We start from the raw sequence: 15,624 nt of genomic DNA on the forward strand, positions 1-15,624 counted from the left end.
CAAGACGGACACCCCGGGCAGGGAGTGTCCCGAGTAGCTCAGTGGGCGTTAGTCGCCAGGGTAGCTAAGTGGGTGTTGGTCACCCGAGTAGCTCAGGGGCGTTAGTCGCCGAGTAGCTAAGTGGGTGTTGGTCACCCGAGTAGCTCAGTGGGCGTTAGTCGCCGAGTAGCTAAGTGGGTGTTGGTCACCCGAGTAGCTCAGTGGGCGTTAGTCGCCAGGGTAGCTAAGTGGGTGTTGGTCACCCGAGTAGCTCAGTGGGCGTTAGTCGCCAGGGTAGCTAAGTGGGTGTTTGTCACCCGAGATACTAAGTGGGTGTTTGTCACCCGAGATACTAAGTGGGTGTTTGTCACCCGAGATACTAAGTGGGTGTTTGTCACCCGAGATACTAAGTGGGTGTTAGTCACCTGTGAACGAGTTTGGTAAAATAAAGAGTGTGTTACCCGTGAAGTCGTTTCCCGCCGAGTTACTACATTACATAAACAATACACTGGTATACTATGTATTATTATACAATCTGCTATACACCATACCATTGGCCGTCGCGTGAAAGGTACTAAGAGGAAGCAACGAAATATGTCAGTGGGAGAGTGGTAGCAGGAAACATGCAGCGGAGCAAAGACTCCGATCCGTGAAGAGAATACAAAAGCTATATAGTCAATGCCAGCGAATGGAATGCGGTCTGAAAGTCACCGTAAACGTGAACACAATCAAGACCCGAAATGGTTTATCACGTTCTTCCAATGATTGCTGAGCCAGAATCCACCTTCTTGGTTGAAATTGTTTCTGTGTTTTTATATGTGGATGGCCTCATGAACGAATCTCTCATGGTAGCCAGATGGCTTGCAGAAAACCTCCATCTTGGAGAAATCAATGTCATGTGAGCCCACGGCTGAGGTGTTGGTCCTACCGTGTTTCAGGTCTGCTTTGTGTTCACGGATGCGGTCTGAGATATGCGGTTTGGTTTCCCCAATGTAACTGCTACCACAGAGGCAACTTAGTTTGTAGATGCTAGGGTACTGTATGTCTGGAATCACATTTTACAGACGGGTCCAGATCACGGATTTGATGTACAATGGAACCTCGGTATACGTCGTTAATTCATTCCTTCTCCCACCCAGCTTAAAATACGCTGCCAAGCTTAGCAGTGTTCATTAGAACGCTGTCTCTCTGACAGCTCTGTTCTTCACCTGATGACGGCTGCTTGCGTTGTGGCCGAAACGTCGTGAGAATTATTTTTCATATTTTATTTTTATTTTTTCCCTTCTACGTGACTTTACCGAAAGAACCAAGAATATGAATCCCTGCAGTCACGAAAGCTTTAAATCGAAAAATGTTGTTACTGTGTCGGAAGAAAAGAGGCTCCGAGTAGTCTGTCGTTCGAGTCATTTCACATTCATGCATTTGACTTTGCTTAAATTCAAATCCATAGGCTCCCAGCTCAGAAAAGCAATTAAGAGACCCTCATCATCCTCTGTGACAGTCTTGATCAAAGCAACGCCTGCATAGTCATGACATATTGATGACTGGTTACACGTGAACTTTATTGAACAAAAAAATCTAAACAAGTCTAAGTCAAAGCGCATTTCCACATTCATACGAGGAATTGGGTGGGACTCATCTGCAATGGCAGTCCTGAGCCTATGGTGGAATTTCCATAGTCTTAAGGTGGAGAACAATTTAACAATCACTGGTGGTTTACCAATATCATAAGGGCTATAGAATTGGCATCCTTTCCACTTTGAGTTATGTGTGCTGTCAAAGCACCACACAGCCAGGTTATCTTGACAACATGAAGCTGGCAAGTACGTAGAGTAAATGGAAGTATAGGTTATAATGCATTCACTTCAGTATTTGTCAGGGAGAAAGGAGTATAAGGGTTTACCTTGCCCTCCATCGCCATGCAACTCGTTGTGCCTCTCGTTGTTGTGCCTCTCGTTGTTGTCGCGCCTCTCGTCGCGCCTCTCGTTGCCCTCCATCACCACACCTTGCCCTCGATCGCCATGCCTCTCGTCCCTCTCGTTGTTGTCGCGCCTCTCGTTGTAGTCGCAACTTTCGTTGTTGATATGCCTCTCGCCGTTCCTCTCGTTGATGCGCCTCTCGTCGCGCCTCTCGATGTCGTCGCGCCTCTCGTTCTTGATGCGCCTCTCGTCGTGCCTCTCGTTGTTGTCGCGCCTCTCGTCGCCGCACCTTTCGTCGTCGCGCCTCTCGTTGTCGCGCCTCTTGTCGCACCTTTTGTTCCATCATAAACTGCATCACGTTGGGAAAATGAAGTAAGAAAGTAAGTTATAAGTGCTGTGTTTAATTGTTTCCCTCTGCTTTGTTTTCTTTAAAGATTTTCAGGAAGTCAGCTTTACCACAGTTTAGAAAAATATTTGGGAATTTTTAACTGGAGTTTTCATTGTTTCTTTACTAATGGATTTCCATTGACATCACACACTGTACTAAATGCTTCATAGCAATGCATGAACGATAAAACATGCATTGACAGACTCAAGTGGTGACTTGATCAACTCAATGGCAAACAGGTTACTGGAAAAAACATGCGTTGATACCGTGATTCCGGTCAACAGTCAAGCTAGAAACACAAAAGTTTTGGGATACTTTATGTTTTTATGTGCTATATACATTTCAAATATTCTTAAGATACCTTTACAAAGTTATCACAGAAGACAATATTCAACTGCACATAAAAATTAGATGACTGTTATCAGTTGCATACAGGCACCAGGTGAACACACTTTAAACAAATCTTTGCAGCTGAAAAAAGTTCCCATATTCATGTTTGATCAATGATAATGGAATTTCAGCACAACAAGAGATGCCACTAGAAAGTGAAACGGTTGATTTAAAAAAATTCCACTTACTGTGAAAGCAGTAAGAGGATACAAAAGATTGTCTGTATAGATATACCGTTTTTCATTCACAAAATTTGTCATACGATTTATAATAATTCAAATAATAAAATAGTAATACATATTTAATAGTAAATGTGTAGTGGTGTTATGGGACAAACACACACCGGAACATTGCTCATGGGAACCGGGTCATCGACGCCGGTCACCCGCCTTAGGCAGGATCGTGCACTTCTTGAGGGCTCCGAGGAACACAAAAGAAAACGGCCTTAAAGGCACGGCCCCTCCCTGGATTCATCAGCAGCACTTGACCGGGCTCCAGCCTCAGATTCCTCGCACATGGCGACCTCGGAATATTTTCCAGCATCAGAGCCTCGGATCCTGTGGAGCTTGGGGAGCAGATGCCAGCAGGGTGGAGGGCGTCGGTGGCACTACCGATGTCCCGCTGATACCCCGGCACTCTCTTGCTATGTGGCCCGGCTGACCACACAGGTGGCCGTGGGTCTCCAGGGCGGAAGGGGCTACCCCTCCCGCCAAATCCATCCCGTCGGCCTTCAGGGAAAGCCTCTCCCGCATGGCCCAGCCTCTCCACTGCTAAGGAGTCGAGCGCCGTCCAGTCAATGTGGGAATACGCCTCCTGCCCCAAAGCCAGCAGAGCACTACGAAAAGCGAGAGGCGTCTCGGCTTCCCCTCGCTTCCACTGCCAAAATCTCCTGTGCTCGTTGTATGGTGGGTCGAAGACTGCCGCCATTTGGGCGTATGCCCGCTGGAGAGTTGACTGATCACCTTTCGGGAAGGCCCGGAATGTCTAACGCATCGTTGTCGAGGGCCGTTGGTAGGGCTCACAGGGCCTCCTCTTCCGTCCACCCGACGTACAACCAAGCTGCCTCAAAGCGATGACAGAATGCCGTCCAATCGCCTCCCGATGCCACGAACTCCCGAACGGGAGGCAGCCGTCATGGGTGGCACGTGGCTCCTTGTAGCGGCAGCACCTTCGTTGCTGCCACCTTCGCCCAATAATTGCGCGGCCGGACAGTTGTTGGCTGTCTCGGTCGACGCCTTCGGTGCAACAAGGTAAGGGTTGCATCTCGGACGGGCTGTATGCCAACGTGGTTGAAAGAGGAGGCAATCCTGTGCGAACGGCCTGAATGGTGTAACAAATTAAAGGTGCCTCCTGCAACTATCTCATCTCCTACTGTGTGCTGCACGCACACCGACATTGCATATACAAGACCTCCTTCGCCAAATATATTCCAGTACTTTGATCTTCCGAGTTTTGTCTGTTGTGTGTGCCATGGGCAGATCTCCGTATAATGAGTGACTGGGATTTTTCTGGTGTGGCCTCCAGACTGTGGAATTCATTGCCACTGAAAGTTGGCTCTGCTGACTTCCTAACTTTATTCAAATCCTATTGTTTTTAAGGGCTTTTCTATTTTTTATATGAGCTCCGTAACTAAATGTTCATATGGCCGTGACCCACAAGACACATGCAGTGTTGCCAACTTTGAACCTATCTACGTGACTTTACCAAAAGAATATGTTACAAACTCCCTAAAACAGAAGGTCACCATATGAACCTTAAAAAGCTACATGATGTAGTAGCTAGATAGACCTTGAACAGTTGTCAAAAATGTCTCAAGACCATTCCACAAGTATCCATCTTCTGTGGTCGTCATGTGCATTGGATTCCTCTCGTCTTCATGGCCAACATATCAGCAACCTTTTGCCCAATCCTCCTCCTTATTATCAAGGCTTGGGACTGACTCAGATATCCACTGGATTGTGGAACCCCGAGGCTTGTGATGTTAAATCTGTTTTATTCCAGCCTCCCCTAATACATTTTTCGTGATGGGTTTTCTCAAAAATTTAAAATTTGAATTATCATTATCTTGAGCCAAGTGCTAATGGGGGTGCCCACAGTGTAAAGGGAGAAGTCTTTTCCATATACAGTAGAACCTCGGAGATCGAACGGACCAGAACTCGAACAAATCGGTGTTCTAACGATATTTCCGAATATATTTTGCCCCGGAAACCGAACAAAATTCGGAAGTCGAACGGGAAATCGCGACTTATAAGAACCTGTATGGCTGAGACGCGTATGGCCAGCGTGCATGACGCTTGCCCAGACAAAGGTTTTACCGTATGAGAGGCTCCGTTAATGCATAGCTCTCACCCAGTGCAGACCTGCAAAACATTGTTCCTTAACTGTTTCGTAAATTTCCTTTATTTAGTGTTTTTTGGTGTTCATCCAAACACAACGTTTATTGTGTTTCTTGTTTGTTTGTATGATTTTATGCATGCAATTACTGTAAACTTCGTGTAAAAATGCTTTATGAGAAATGCCTTGTGTCTGGAACCAATTAATGTAATTTACATTTATTCTTATGAGGAAAATTAATTCGGTGTTCGAACAAATCGGTGTTCGAATGCCCTCTGGAACGAATTAAGTTCGATCTCCGTGGTACCACTGTATTATAATTTTGGCGGCCTACAGCCACGTTATTCTATGCATATATGCCTACACACCATACATACAATAGAGTCCAGATTTCTTTTATAGGCATATATGCCTACAAATTTACAAATATTTCCAAAATCATGAACAAACACAAGATCCGGGTCCGATTCAACACAGTACATAAAATTTGTGATCTGATCGCATCTGTGAAAGACAAGATTCCTGACACGCAATATCCCGGTGTCTAAAAACTAAGCTGTATCTGCGGCAGCAGTTACATTGGGAAAACTAAGCGACATGTCTTGGACCGTGTTCGTGAACATAGGGCAGATTTGAAACTTAGTAGAGCCAATACTTCTGCCGTAGCTTATCATCATTTTTACGTGGCTGGCTCGCACGAAATTGATTTCTCTAAAACGATGGTACTTTGCAAGTCTACTGGCTATCAACAAAGATTCGTTCATGAAGCCATCCACATATATAGACACAGACACAATTTCAACTGAGAAGACGGTTATAAACTCAACAATCATTGGAAATATGTCATTAAACACTTTGGGTCATGACTTGATTTGTTATTTCTTGTCAACCTCCACTGTCAGCAGTGTGGATGTGTGGAGCGAGGTGCAATGCCCCCCATCTCTACCCCCTCTTTCTCCCCCTAAATCTACCCTCTCTCTGCCCCTATCTCTCCCCTCTCTCTCCCCCCATCTCTACCCCCCCACTCTCTCCCCCATATCTCTATTCCCCTCTCTCTCCCCACCTATCTCTACCCCCTCTCTCTCCCACTATTACTACCCCCTCTCTCCCCCGATCTCTCCCCCCTCTCTCTCTACCCCCCCCTCCCGTCTCTCCCCTATCTCTACCCCGTCTCTCCCCTATCTCTACCCCCTCTCTCTCCCCCTATATCTCCCCCTCTCTCTACCCCCTTTCTCTCCCCCTATCTCTACCCCCTCCCTCTCCCCCGTTTGTCTTCTCCTACATTAACATTAGCTTCATCTTCTTGGTTATTTCGGTAAAGTCACGTAGAAGGGAAGTAATAAAATAATAAAAATAAAACATAATAAAAAAATTCTCACGACGTTTCGGCCACAACCTGAGGACGGCTGCTTGCGTTGTGGCCGAAACGTCGTGATAATTATTTTATTATGTTTTATTTTTATTATTTTATTACTTCCCTTCTATGTGACTTTACCGAAAGAACCAAGAAGATGAATCCCTGCAGTCACGAAAGCTTTAAATCGAAACATTAGCTTCCCCGCCCATGCTGCTGACACACTTGGACTACGCCATGAGATCCACGGCTTTTGTGCCCTGCCCACTCACAATTTTAGCTCGTCCATTCACGCTGCTCCGCAGCTCTAGTCCCCACTCCTTCTGACACTTGGGCTATGCCCATTTTAAACCTTTATAAAACAGTTGCAATTAGAAGCTTACCTCCATACTCTTTGGTTCTTTCGGTAAAGTCACGTAGGTAGAAATAAAAAGAAAACAAATCACGACGTTTCGATCTCAACACAAGCAATCTTCATCAGGTGGAACAACCACAGCAAGAAAATGCTAAAGTATGCGAGAGCTGCCTTGGCAAGAGGTTATATAAGTAAGAAAGGGGGGAGGGAAGGGTGAGAGAGAAGGGGGGCGTGTGGGGTAGGGGAAGGGGGCTGCGTGAGCGCTAGGGGAAGAGGACGTGAGGCTGGGGGGGGGGAAGTACTTCAGCATTTTCTTGCTGTGGTTCCACCTGATGAAGATTGCTTGTGTTGCGATCGAAACGCCGTGATTTATTTTATTTTTATTCCTACATACGTGACTTTACCGAAAGAACTAAAGAATATGGATTCCTGCAGTCACGAAAGCTTCAAATCAAGCTAACCCCCCATTTCTCTCCGCCTGATGACGACCGCTTGTGTTGCGATCAAAACGTCGTGAGTTGTTTTTTATAAAAAAAAAAAAATCTAATTTTTTGAAATTTAAATGTTTATTAAATTTTCTATCTATGTGACTTTACCAAACGAACCAAAGAATATTAATTCCTGCAGTCAAGAAAGCTTTAAGTAAAAATATGCCTACAAAATACATTTCTTTTTGGGGGGGGGGGGGGGGCTTGACAAATTTTTTTAAACATCTGGGGGAGGGGTCTACTTTCTGTCTTTTTGATTCAGGCCTTCTGAAAGGCTCTTATAATTTAGTTGATGAACAAACGGACAAATGGATACACATAACACCGGGCTTTTTTAATAGATGAGCTCCCAGCTCCCAGAGGTATAGGGCAGTAGCGAACCTTGATGACTGTACTGATGAGTCCTAGTGAGAATGAAACCAGTTTACGGTTCTGTCTTTGTCTCAGTGATGCCTGTTGTTGGGATAGCCACACTTTCTAAACTCTTTACCTTGATGGTTTAATGACAAAATGGCCACAAATTCAGTCAGTTTGGGCTGTTGGCCTGGATAAAGATGTTGTTCATGTGTAACATCGTCTAAATTTGACTTTATAGACAGTAAGAGAATACTCTAACAATAGTGTGTGTTTGAATCCAAATGGTTAATACAATTTAATAAAAAGAAACTGCTCCACAATTACAACAATTGGTAACCTGTTAACTTTCACGCTTATACTTCCAATTATTCTATGGCTTCATATATAGTTCTCACAACCCAGGCACGTATTCTCCTCTCCAGGCTTAACTCAACTGAAATTGCCATTTCTCCCATTTTTATCTATTCTTCAGCCTAGTGGCTGTCTCAACTGCCCTGACATCCTCGCGGCTGTCCCCTGATCACACCCCACGTCACACCCACGAGCTGTAGGAGTGGGGCTCTGTCCACTCAGTGGTGTTTTTAACATTCACATTCAGCACCATGAGTCGAGTCTCATCCCTGCAGTTCCCTGTTGTGGTGCCACATCCCTTTATCGTATAGCTTCTCAATTCCTTTATAATGAGGCAATACTTTCATGAGGATTGTGTTTCACTACACATGCAATGATGCACACCTTTGTTAAATCGGCCTGTAAACACAAGGAACAGTGATGTTCTTACCTCAGCAACAGCTTTAGCAATGTCTCCTTCTGCCATCTGAGTAAAGGTGAACACACCAAGGTCAGTCAGCATTTTGTGATATTCTGATTCACACCATTAGATTGGCTCTCCCTGTTCATGTGCCTTTGATTTAGTTCAAATGTAGCACGTGAATCGATAGCAACCTGGGAGCAAAATTCAGCCAGTTGTGTGCGTGTTGGTATTCATGTCTGTGCGTGCCAGTATTTGTGTGTGCATATATTTGCATTCAAGTAGGCAAACACATGTGTGCATGTCAGTATTTGTGTGTGTGCATGTGTGTACATGTGTTTGTGAGAATGCTAGTATTTGTCTGCATGTGTGTGCATGTCAATATTTGTAAGTGTGCATGCCAATATTTGTGATTATGAATGTGGGTGCATGTAAGTGTTTGTGTGCAGGTCAATACATGGAGTCACACCACTGCTGATTCTATAGATCAGGGGTGTCAAACTCAATCGGAGAGCGGGCCAGCTTGGATTCAAAGGCACCTCATGTGAGCCACACAAGTGGGTCTATGAAAATTCAAAATCCGAAAAGAAAGTTGATTTATTTTTTGCTACATAGCGTGCCAAATCTCCCGTTTCATTGTTTGGCTTAAATTCAGGTTGAATTTAGGTAAAAGCTTTAAAATATATAAGTCGTAAAAATTAAAGCACATGGCAGGCCGGAGGAAGGGGTATGGGGGGCCGCGTCCGGCCCGAAACGATGGTTACAGACAGCTGGGTAAGCAAGGGGTTGGACAAACAAAACCAAAAGGCTGCAACGGCCGTGGTGCATTGGCCCTCGGTGTTCTCAGGGCCACACCGCATAAGGTGCGACCCCCACACATGTGTGGGTCCGTACGCTTGGGTCCGTACATGTGCAGCCTTCTCTCTGCGATGAAGAAGCACCATCGTCTGCAATGTTAGCCTACTATGCAGTGTGCCAAGGCAGTACAAATGATGAACGCGGTGCATGTTTGCGATGCGGTACTCGAGCAGTGGGATCGTTTCCACTCCGTAGTGGATTCCTGGTCCCTGCGGAGCAGCAAATGACTCGCTCAGAGCAGGTTGGGTGAGGCACCCCACGGTTCACACTCTGTAACTGCCGGGTGCACCCTGGCTGAGCGCTGCCTGAGTTGCCTACGATTAATTTCGCTTTGCCGCACGGTTCTATTTTACACCCAGTGCTTGCCCCAGTACTGCACTAACAATGCCATCCACACTCAGTGCCCCACGTACGTTGCTGTAGACTATGCCTCATTGTCCCGATACTTACGGTTTTGTACATCTTGCAGATTTTAACGACGTCCAGTGGGCTGAGGCATTCCCGCTGGCCGACAGTGGTTGTCTCTGGTATAGGGATGATCGTAGGGCTTATCCCATCACAGGAGAAGGCGTCCCTTCAACATAACACACACACACAACTCATTGGGTGAAATGAGCTGATGTACTCAATCTGTACACTATTTAAATTACACAATTAATGGTATTCAGCTAAAAAGGTTTTTGATGACCATTTCAAAAAGCATCACAAATAACTCTAAACATTAATCTATGATTTCCAGTGCAAAATAAGGCAATGCTTTTAACCATGATCATAACAGTTACACACTTTAACTGAAGTGTTTATTATCAATATCCCTCAAGGGTTTATCTTAGCACAACCTCTTAGTTATGCTTTGTGGGTATGTATAAAGACCCATTAATGGAGTTGGCTAAATATAGGGCCACAGATCATGGGCAATTGTTCACGCTGTTCCTGGCTGCCTTCCCACTTGTCTGTGGCTTCCTGCACGTCCGCGAAAACTGTGCACATTACACATTCTACAGCATTTGAAATATCAAATTGAATTAATTATTGTTTGTAAAATTAATAATCGTTATTAATTATTATGCCGAATATGTAATCAGTTTGCTCTGTACTTGTTTTCTAAAACGGATTTAGGAGCTGGGCGAGGCAGAACTAAGCGTTATTAATCAGTAATTATCCAACAAGGGAGTGTGCCCCGATGCTTCAAATCATGGAAACCATTCCCAGCGCACTACACGCCCGTCTCCCTGCTCCTACACTCCAGTCTCACAGAACAACCTTAAGCTTTGTGGGTATGTATAAAGACCCATTAATGGAGTTGGCTAAATATAGGGCCACAGATCATGGGCAATTGTTCACGCTGTTCCTGGCTGCCTTCCCACTTGTCTGTGGCTTCCTGCACGTCCGCGAAAACTGTGCACATTACACATTCTACAGCATTTGAAATATCAAATTGAATTAATTATTGTTTGTAAAATTAATAATCGTTATTAATTATTATGCCGAATATGTAATCAGTTTGCTCTGTACCTGTTTTCTAAAACGGATTTAGGAGCTGGGCGAGGCAGAACTAAGCGTTATTAATCAGTAATTATCCAACAAGGGAGTGTGCCCCGATGCTTCAAATCATGGAAACCATTCCCAGCGCACTACACGCCCGTCTCCCTGCTCCTACACTCCAGTCTCACAGAACAACCTTAAGAGTAGGCAGTGGACAGCTATCGTTACACTGTATGCAACTGCCCTGCCCTTTGCTGACGGCATCACCAACAAAGGTCCCTAGAGATGTTGATGACGTTATAACACCGAGCTCTGGGTCATGCAAATTGAGAAGATGGACCATGTGTGGCATTAAACCGCTGTGAAAAGCATCCAGAGACATAAACAGCTCAGCTTGACACAAGCTTACTCTTACCAGAGAAGTAACAGTGAACCCCAGGACAAGAATGCTGTGATTATAAACTACTGTTACACGCAGAGCTATGAATTCACGTCCAATGCAATAGCACCGCTAGGAGCCACTCATGATGCAGCGTGGCACAGAGCTGAATAAGAGAATGCATGCCCAATATGATTAATTACGAATGAGGCTGCTCAGAGGGCTGTGAGCAATGACACTGGATCAGACTGTCAAGCCACAACCTGGTGAGATCACGAGAGCCTTACCTGCCGTAGTGGGTGATGCTGATATAGTCGTAGGGAAGTTCACAGTCGGCAGTATCCAGCAGTTGAAACTGGCGTTGTTCACCTGCAGCAGAAACCACCTGTCAGTCAGACACTTATTTGATTTACGGGGTGCGATGGAGTCACTCAGCATCGCGGAGGCTGTGATCTCAGTGGTTTCGAAATCTCTCGATACCAAAACATTGCTTATAATTTGCATCAACACAATATTAATATACAGTACACATTGAAGACATTGGGCCTAATTGATGTTGCAGCATCAATGGTAATGTGGACAAAACATTTTTAAACTTAATCTTTAAAATGTTTCCACTAAATATGAAAAAAACTTGAGCCATCCTGCCAATACGTGAAACCAGACCCATGGTCTTATAAAACGAAACAAAACTATATTGTTTGCCAGGTAAAGCCCGCTGAGCTATGATATATTTTTCGAGGTGATCTGACCACTCACGATAGCTCATCAAAGTGGTTTATATCACCACACGTGGGAATTTATAATCAGAGCCAAATGATCCAAATTAATGTTTCTAACTGTTGAGGGCAACACCAAATGGATCAGAACTTCCAAGTGGCCACCACGGGAAGAGTGAACTCACAAATTCCAAATATAGAGCCAGCATCAGCAGGGTCAGGATCGAAATCACGACCTCCTGCATACCAGGCTGTAGATAACATATCGACGAAGTTTGTTTCAGGATTTAAAGGCCAGGGTGATGAATCAGGATGTCATTGCAGCTTTCTAAGCTGTTGCATCTTAAACAAAGCATGGACATTTGTTGTAAGGATAATGCAAGCAGTGCCATCCTACAAGCAACTCGACTTAGAAGAGAAGAAGAAGGCTGAGCAAACAGTCATTGGATGTGTCCCTGTGGCTCCAGCACCTCACTCCACCCCTAGGAAGCTCACCAACCATCACTGGTTGAGTGTTAACTGAACCTAACCGTTTCTCTACTTATAGCTACAGTTAATCACCAGTGTTTTTCTATTAAATATGTAGGTTAACAAAGTGTATTATGTTAAGTATTTACATTGTTTCTTATGGGTAAATAGGTTTTGCTTACCGTTGCTTAATTTAAAGTTGCATGTTTCACGAACGCAACCCCGACATTAAGCGACGAGTGACTGTATCTTGGCATTTGTACAGATTAACACGACTACTGCAGATATAATCTCAAAAAGTAATAATTATATTGGGTTTCCTGAAAATTAATAAATCATGTTTATTCTTTCCACTAGAGCTGCCCTGATATTTTAAATTACACAATAAATATCATAGCACGATTATTGTGATATACAAAATAAATTAACTATACTTTTGTGCTTTGATGGACTTCAAATACAAACAAAAGTTAGTTGTCTCTAATTACCTCCCATAAGTGTTCTAATAATAGCAACTTTGCAACCTATAATATCTACAATTCTCATCCTGTCAGAAAATGTCATTGTTTTGAAAACGTTATGCAAAAGCACTTATTTAATTTACTACTGATAGTTTTAGAACATTGTTTTTGTGAACTTTAATTATTACAGGCAGACCTCACTCAGCCCGACCCCGTAGAATGCTGCTTCGTCATCGCTTTTAGTCCTGGAGAACATTTTGACAAAAAAAATTAAGAAGTCTAAATAGTGCACAAGCTCAGCCAATGAGAGTGATGTACGCTGAGCCAACCAGACCCCACCCCCTGCGATTGAATTATCACAATTCGTGATCACAATTACACTTAAAACTAAATATTTGTTTAGCCAGGTGAGAACTCACAAGACCAGGAAAGAGTCTCAGGCTCCACCTAAAAGAAACCTCACCACAGATTTAGACTGAGGGCACCACTAAGATCATGGAGGTCCTGGAGCTCTTCTCTGAGAATGACTCCGGACTGGGAGCGCAGCAGCTCCTGCAACCTCGTCTCCCACCACCGGCATGTACAGTACGAGTACAGTGCATAATACTGATGTTATTAAAATACATTACAACGTTTATTTATTAAATATTTACCATCTGTATTATTATTTGTGCTATTACCGATACTCCAATGAAGCCTCATATATTGCTCATACGAAATAAATAACGCTGTTGGGAACACATCCCCATATATACAATGGAATAATGACCCCTTTTAGCGCCGATTCGATTTGCGCTCACTTCTCCAGGAACGCATTTTGAGCGTTAAGTGAGGTCTACCTATATTTAATAAGTTTTCAGGAAATAAAATATTTAAAACATTAAATGAGCATTGATAATTATAAATGATGATACAGTCCACAGAGGGCAATGTAAAAACTGTGATGGCTCATGACATGGCTGGGAGCTGGGATTTGAAAAGTAAATCGACAGCATCTTGACAGCTCATTGTAGATGACACAATAGCAGGATGATAGTTCTTGTACTGTGACACCATAGCTCCCAACTGTTTATGGATTGCTACTTCCTTTAAGCAAAACACAAGTTTGCTTTGAGGACTAATAACAGGAGTTTAAACCTTGTCGTGAAATGTGAACAGCTATTGTGTTGTTGTGTTGTCTTTGTCTGGGCATTGGATGACTTTAAGCCGCAGAAGATGTACTGTCTCAGTAAACATGTGATTTGTAAAAAAAAAGTAACTTAATTGTTCAATTTTTGTAATTCTTGAAATCGTCGCAACTGTCTTTGAACAACTGTCTATCTCATCCTCATATTGACAATACATACCACCGTGTGCTTATTAACAATGGCATTCTTGTCTCTCTTACACATACAACGCTTGAGCAGCAAGGTGTTGGTTTGCAGAGAATACACTTCTGTCATGAAACAAGCTCTTCATAGCCGTTCAGGAGACCTCAGTTAAATTGTACGAAACAGCAGCGACTCACTCGTACACAATTAAGAGGTGAGTGAGCAGTGAAGGGCCTCACGTCATAGAAGTCACAGCTCAAGCTCAAGGCTCGCAGGCCCTGCCCTGATGTAGAGGGATCCCAAAAGCTTGCTCATGCACTGCCCTGATGACACCTGGATGATTGTAATGCGTGCCACCCACGAGGGCACCAAGCCGAGTGTGTCTCTTATGCAGTGCCCCACCTTCCTTGACGTTGTCTTCGTTAATCTTGATGTACCTATCGCGGTCGCTGCGGCAGTGCTCGTGCTGGAAGCCGAGCGCGTGCATGAGCTCATGCAGAACCGTGCCCTTGGTCACCTTCCCGGGTTCCAGGGACAAGGACTGAGCCCCTTCCTTCTTGCCCAGGAACGACCAGTTCCTGCTCACACAGTACCCGGTGTTTATTGTGAGCAATGCACACGTGGTGACAGCAGAATAAACAATGCACACGGGGTCACCGCAGAACAAGCAGGTGATCCTCACTCGGCACCATCGTCTCAGTGTGCCTGGCAAGGCAATGTTGAATAATCCTTGCCAGGACCTTTCCCTAGCACACTGAGGAGGGATATTTCCCGACACCATTAGCGCATCCTTCCAATCCTGTGGCACCTGTCCTGTCGTCTAGACAGTTGTGATCATATGATTATATCAATCATATAGGGTAGTTTGCAGACCAGCATCAACCTCCCTCAGCAGTTCGTTTGGAGATCATCTCTGCTCGGCATTTTTCCTGGTCTCAGGCTCTGGATCGCCATTCACATTTCCTCAACACATTAGCCAGTATATTAGCCAGCCAATCACAAGGGGTGCCTGCTTCCTCAAATATTTGAGGCATGACAGCCCCAACAGGGTGAAGCACACTCTGCCCCATGATGTTATCTGGGCCGAGGGGTTTTCCCTTCCCCAAGACTTCACAGAAACGCTCAGCAAAACTGAAAACCTGTTAACGATGGTGATTGGAGTGGTGGTGCAAGTACATTTTTTGATTTATGATCAGATGCAATTGAGGCAGATTCCATCTCCTCAGCAATCCACAACCACCACTCATCCGTTGCAGCGCTGCACAGTTCTGTGAACCTTTGACGAAGGCTGTGGTAAGCCTCCTCATTCTCCCAGGTGGGATGTTATAGACAGTGGGAGTGGGCCTGTCGCTTTCTCTCAGATAGCTGGAAGACCTCCTCTGTCCTTCTGTCAGTCAGGGTCCCCTGGGAGGATTGGACTGTGTATCCAATGTAGCCATTGCAGCTGCATGAGCCACAATCCTCAACCTCACCCATTTCCTCTCAGAATCAGGAGTAGGGGGGACGATGGTAAACTCAGCTGAAAGCGATGATGAAATTCTCGCTTGTACCTTTCATCAGCTAGACAAGACCAGGCCACTGTGGGTTTAAATGGGGTCCAAGGTGGAAACCCACCATCGCGGTGGAAGA

The 15,624-nt window shown here is 44.6% G+C and overlaps 1 protein-coding gene and 1 long non-coding RNA gene across 2 annotated transcripts in view; both read right to left on the minus strand.

Moving 5' to 3' along the window:
• The window catches only part of LOC144951898 (uncharacterized), a 225,137-nt gene extending 216,764 nt beyond the window's left edge, over positions 1-8,373 (minus strand). Inside the window, exon 1 of the long non-coding RNA XR_013640545.1 lies at positions 8,346-8,373. This is a non-coding gene — a long non-coding RNA (uncharacterized LOC144951898). The remainder of the gene's footprint in view (positions 1-8,345) is intronic.
• A 2,947-nt stretch (positions 8,374-11,320) lies between these two features.
• The window catches only part of LOC144948870 (uncharacterized), a 39,082-nt gene continuing 34,778 nt past the window's right edge, over positions 11,321-15,624 (minus strand). Inside the window, exons 12-13 of the mRNA XM_078878569.1 lie at positions 14,398-14,573; positions 11,321-11,406 (exon numbers count right to left, since the gene is read on the minus strand). Coding sequence (XP_078734695.1) covers positions 11,321-11,406; positions 14,398-14,573 — 262 coding nt within the window. The remainder of the gene's footprint in view (positions 11,407-14,397; positions 14,574-15,624) is intronic.

This window comes from Lampetra fluviatilis, chromosome 3 (assembly GCF_964198595.1).
Source record: "Lampetra fluviatilis chromosome 3, kcLamFluv1.1, whole genome shotgun sequence".
Lineage (NCBI taxonomy): Eukaryota > Metazoa > Chordata > Hyperoartia > Petromyzontiformes > Petromyzontidae > Lampetra > Lampetra fluviatilis.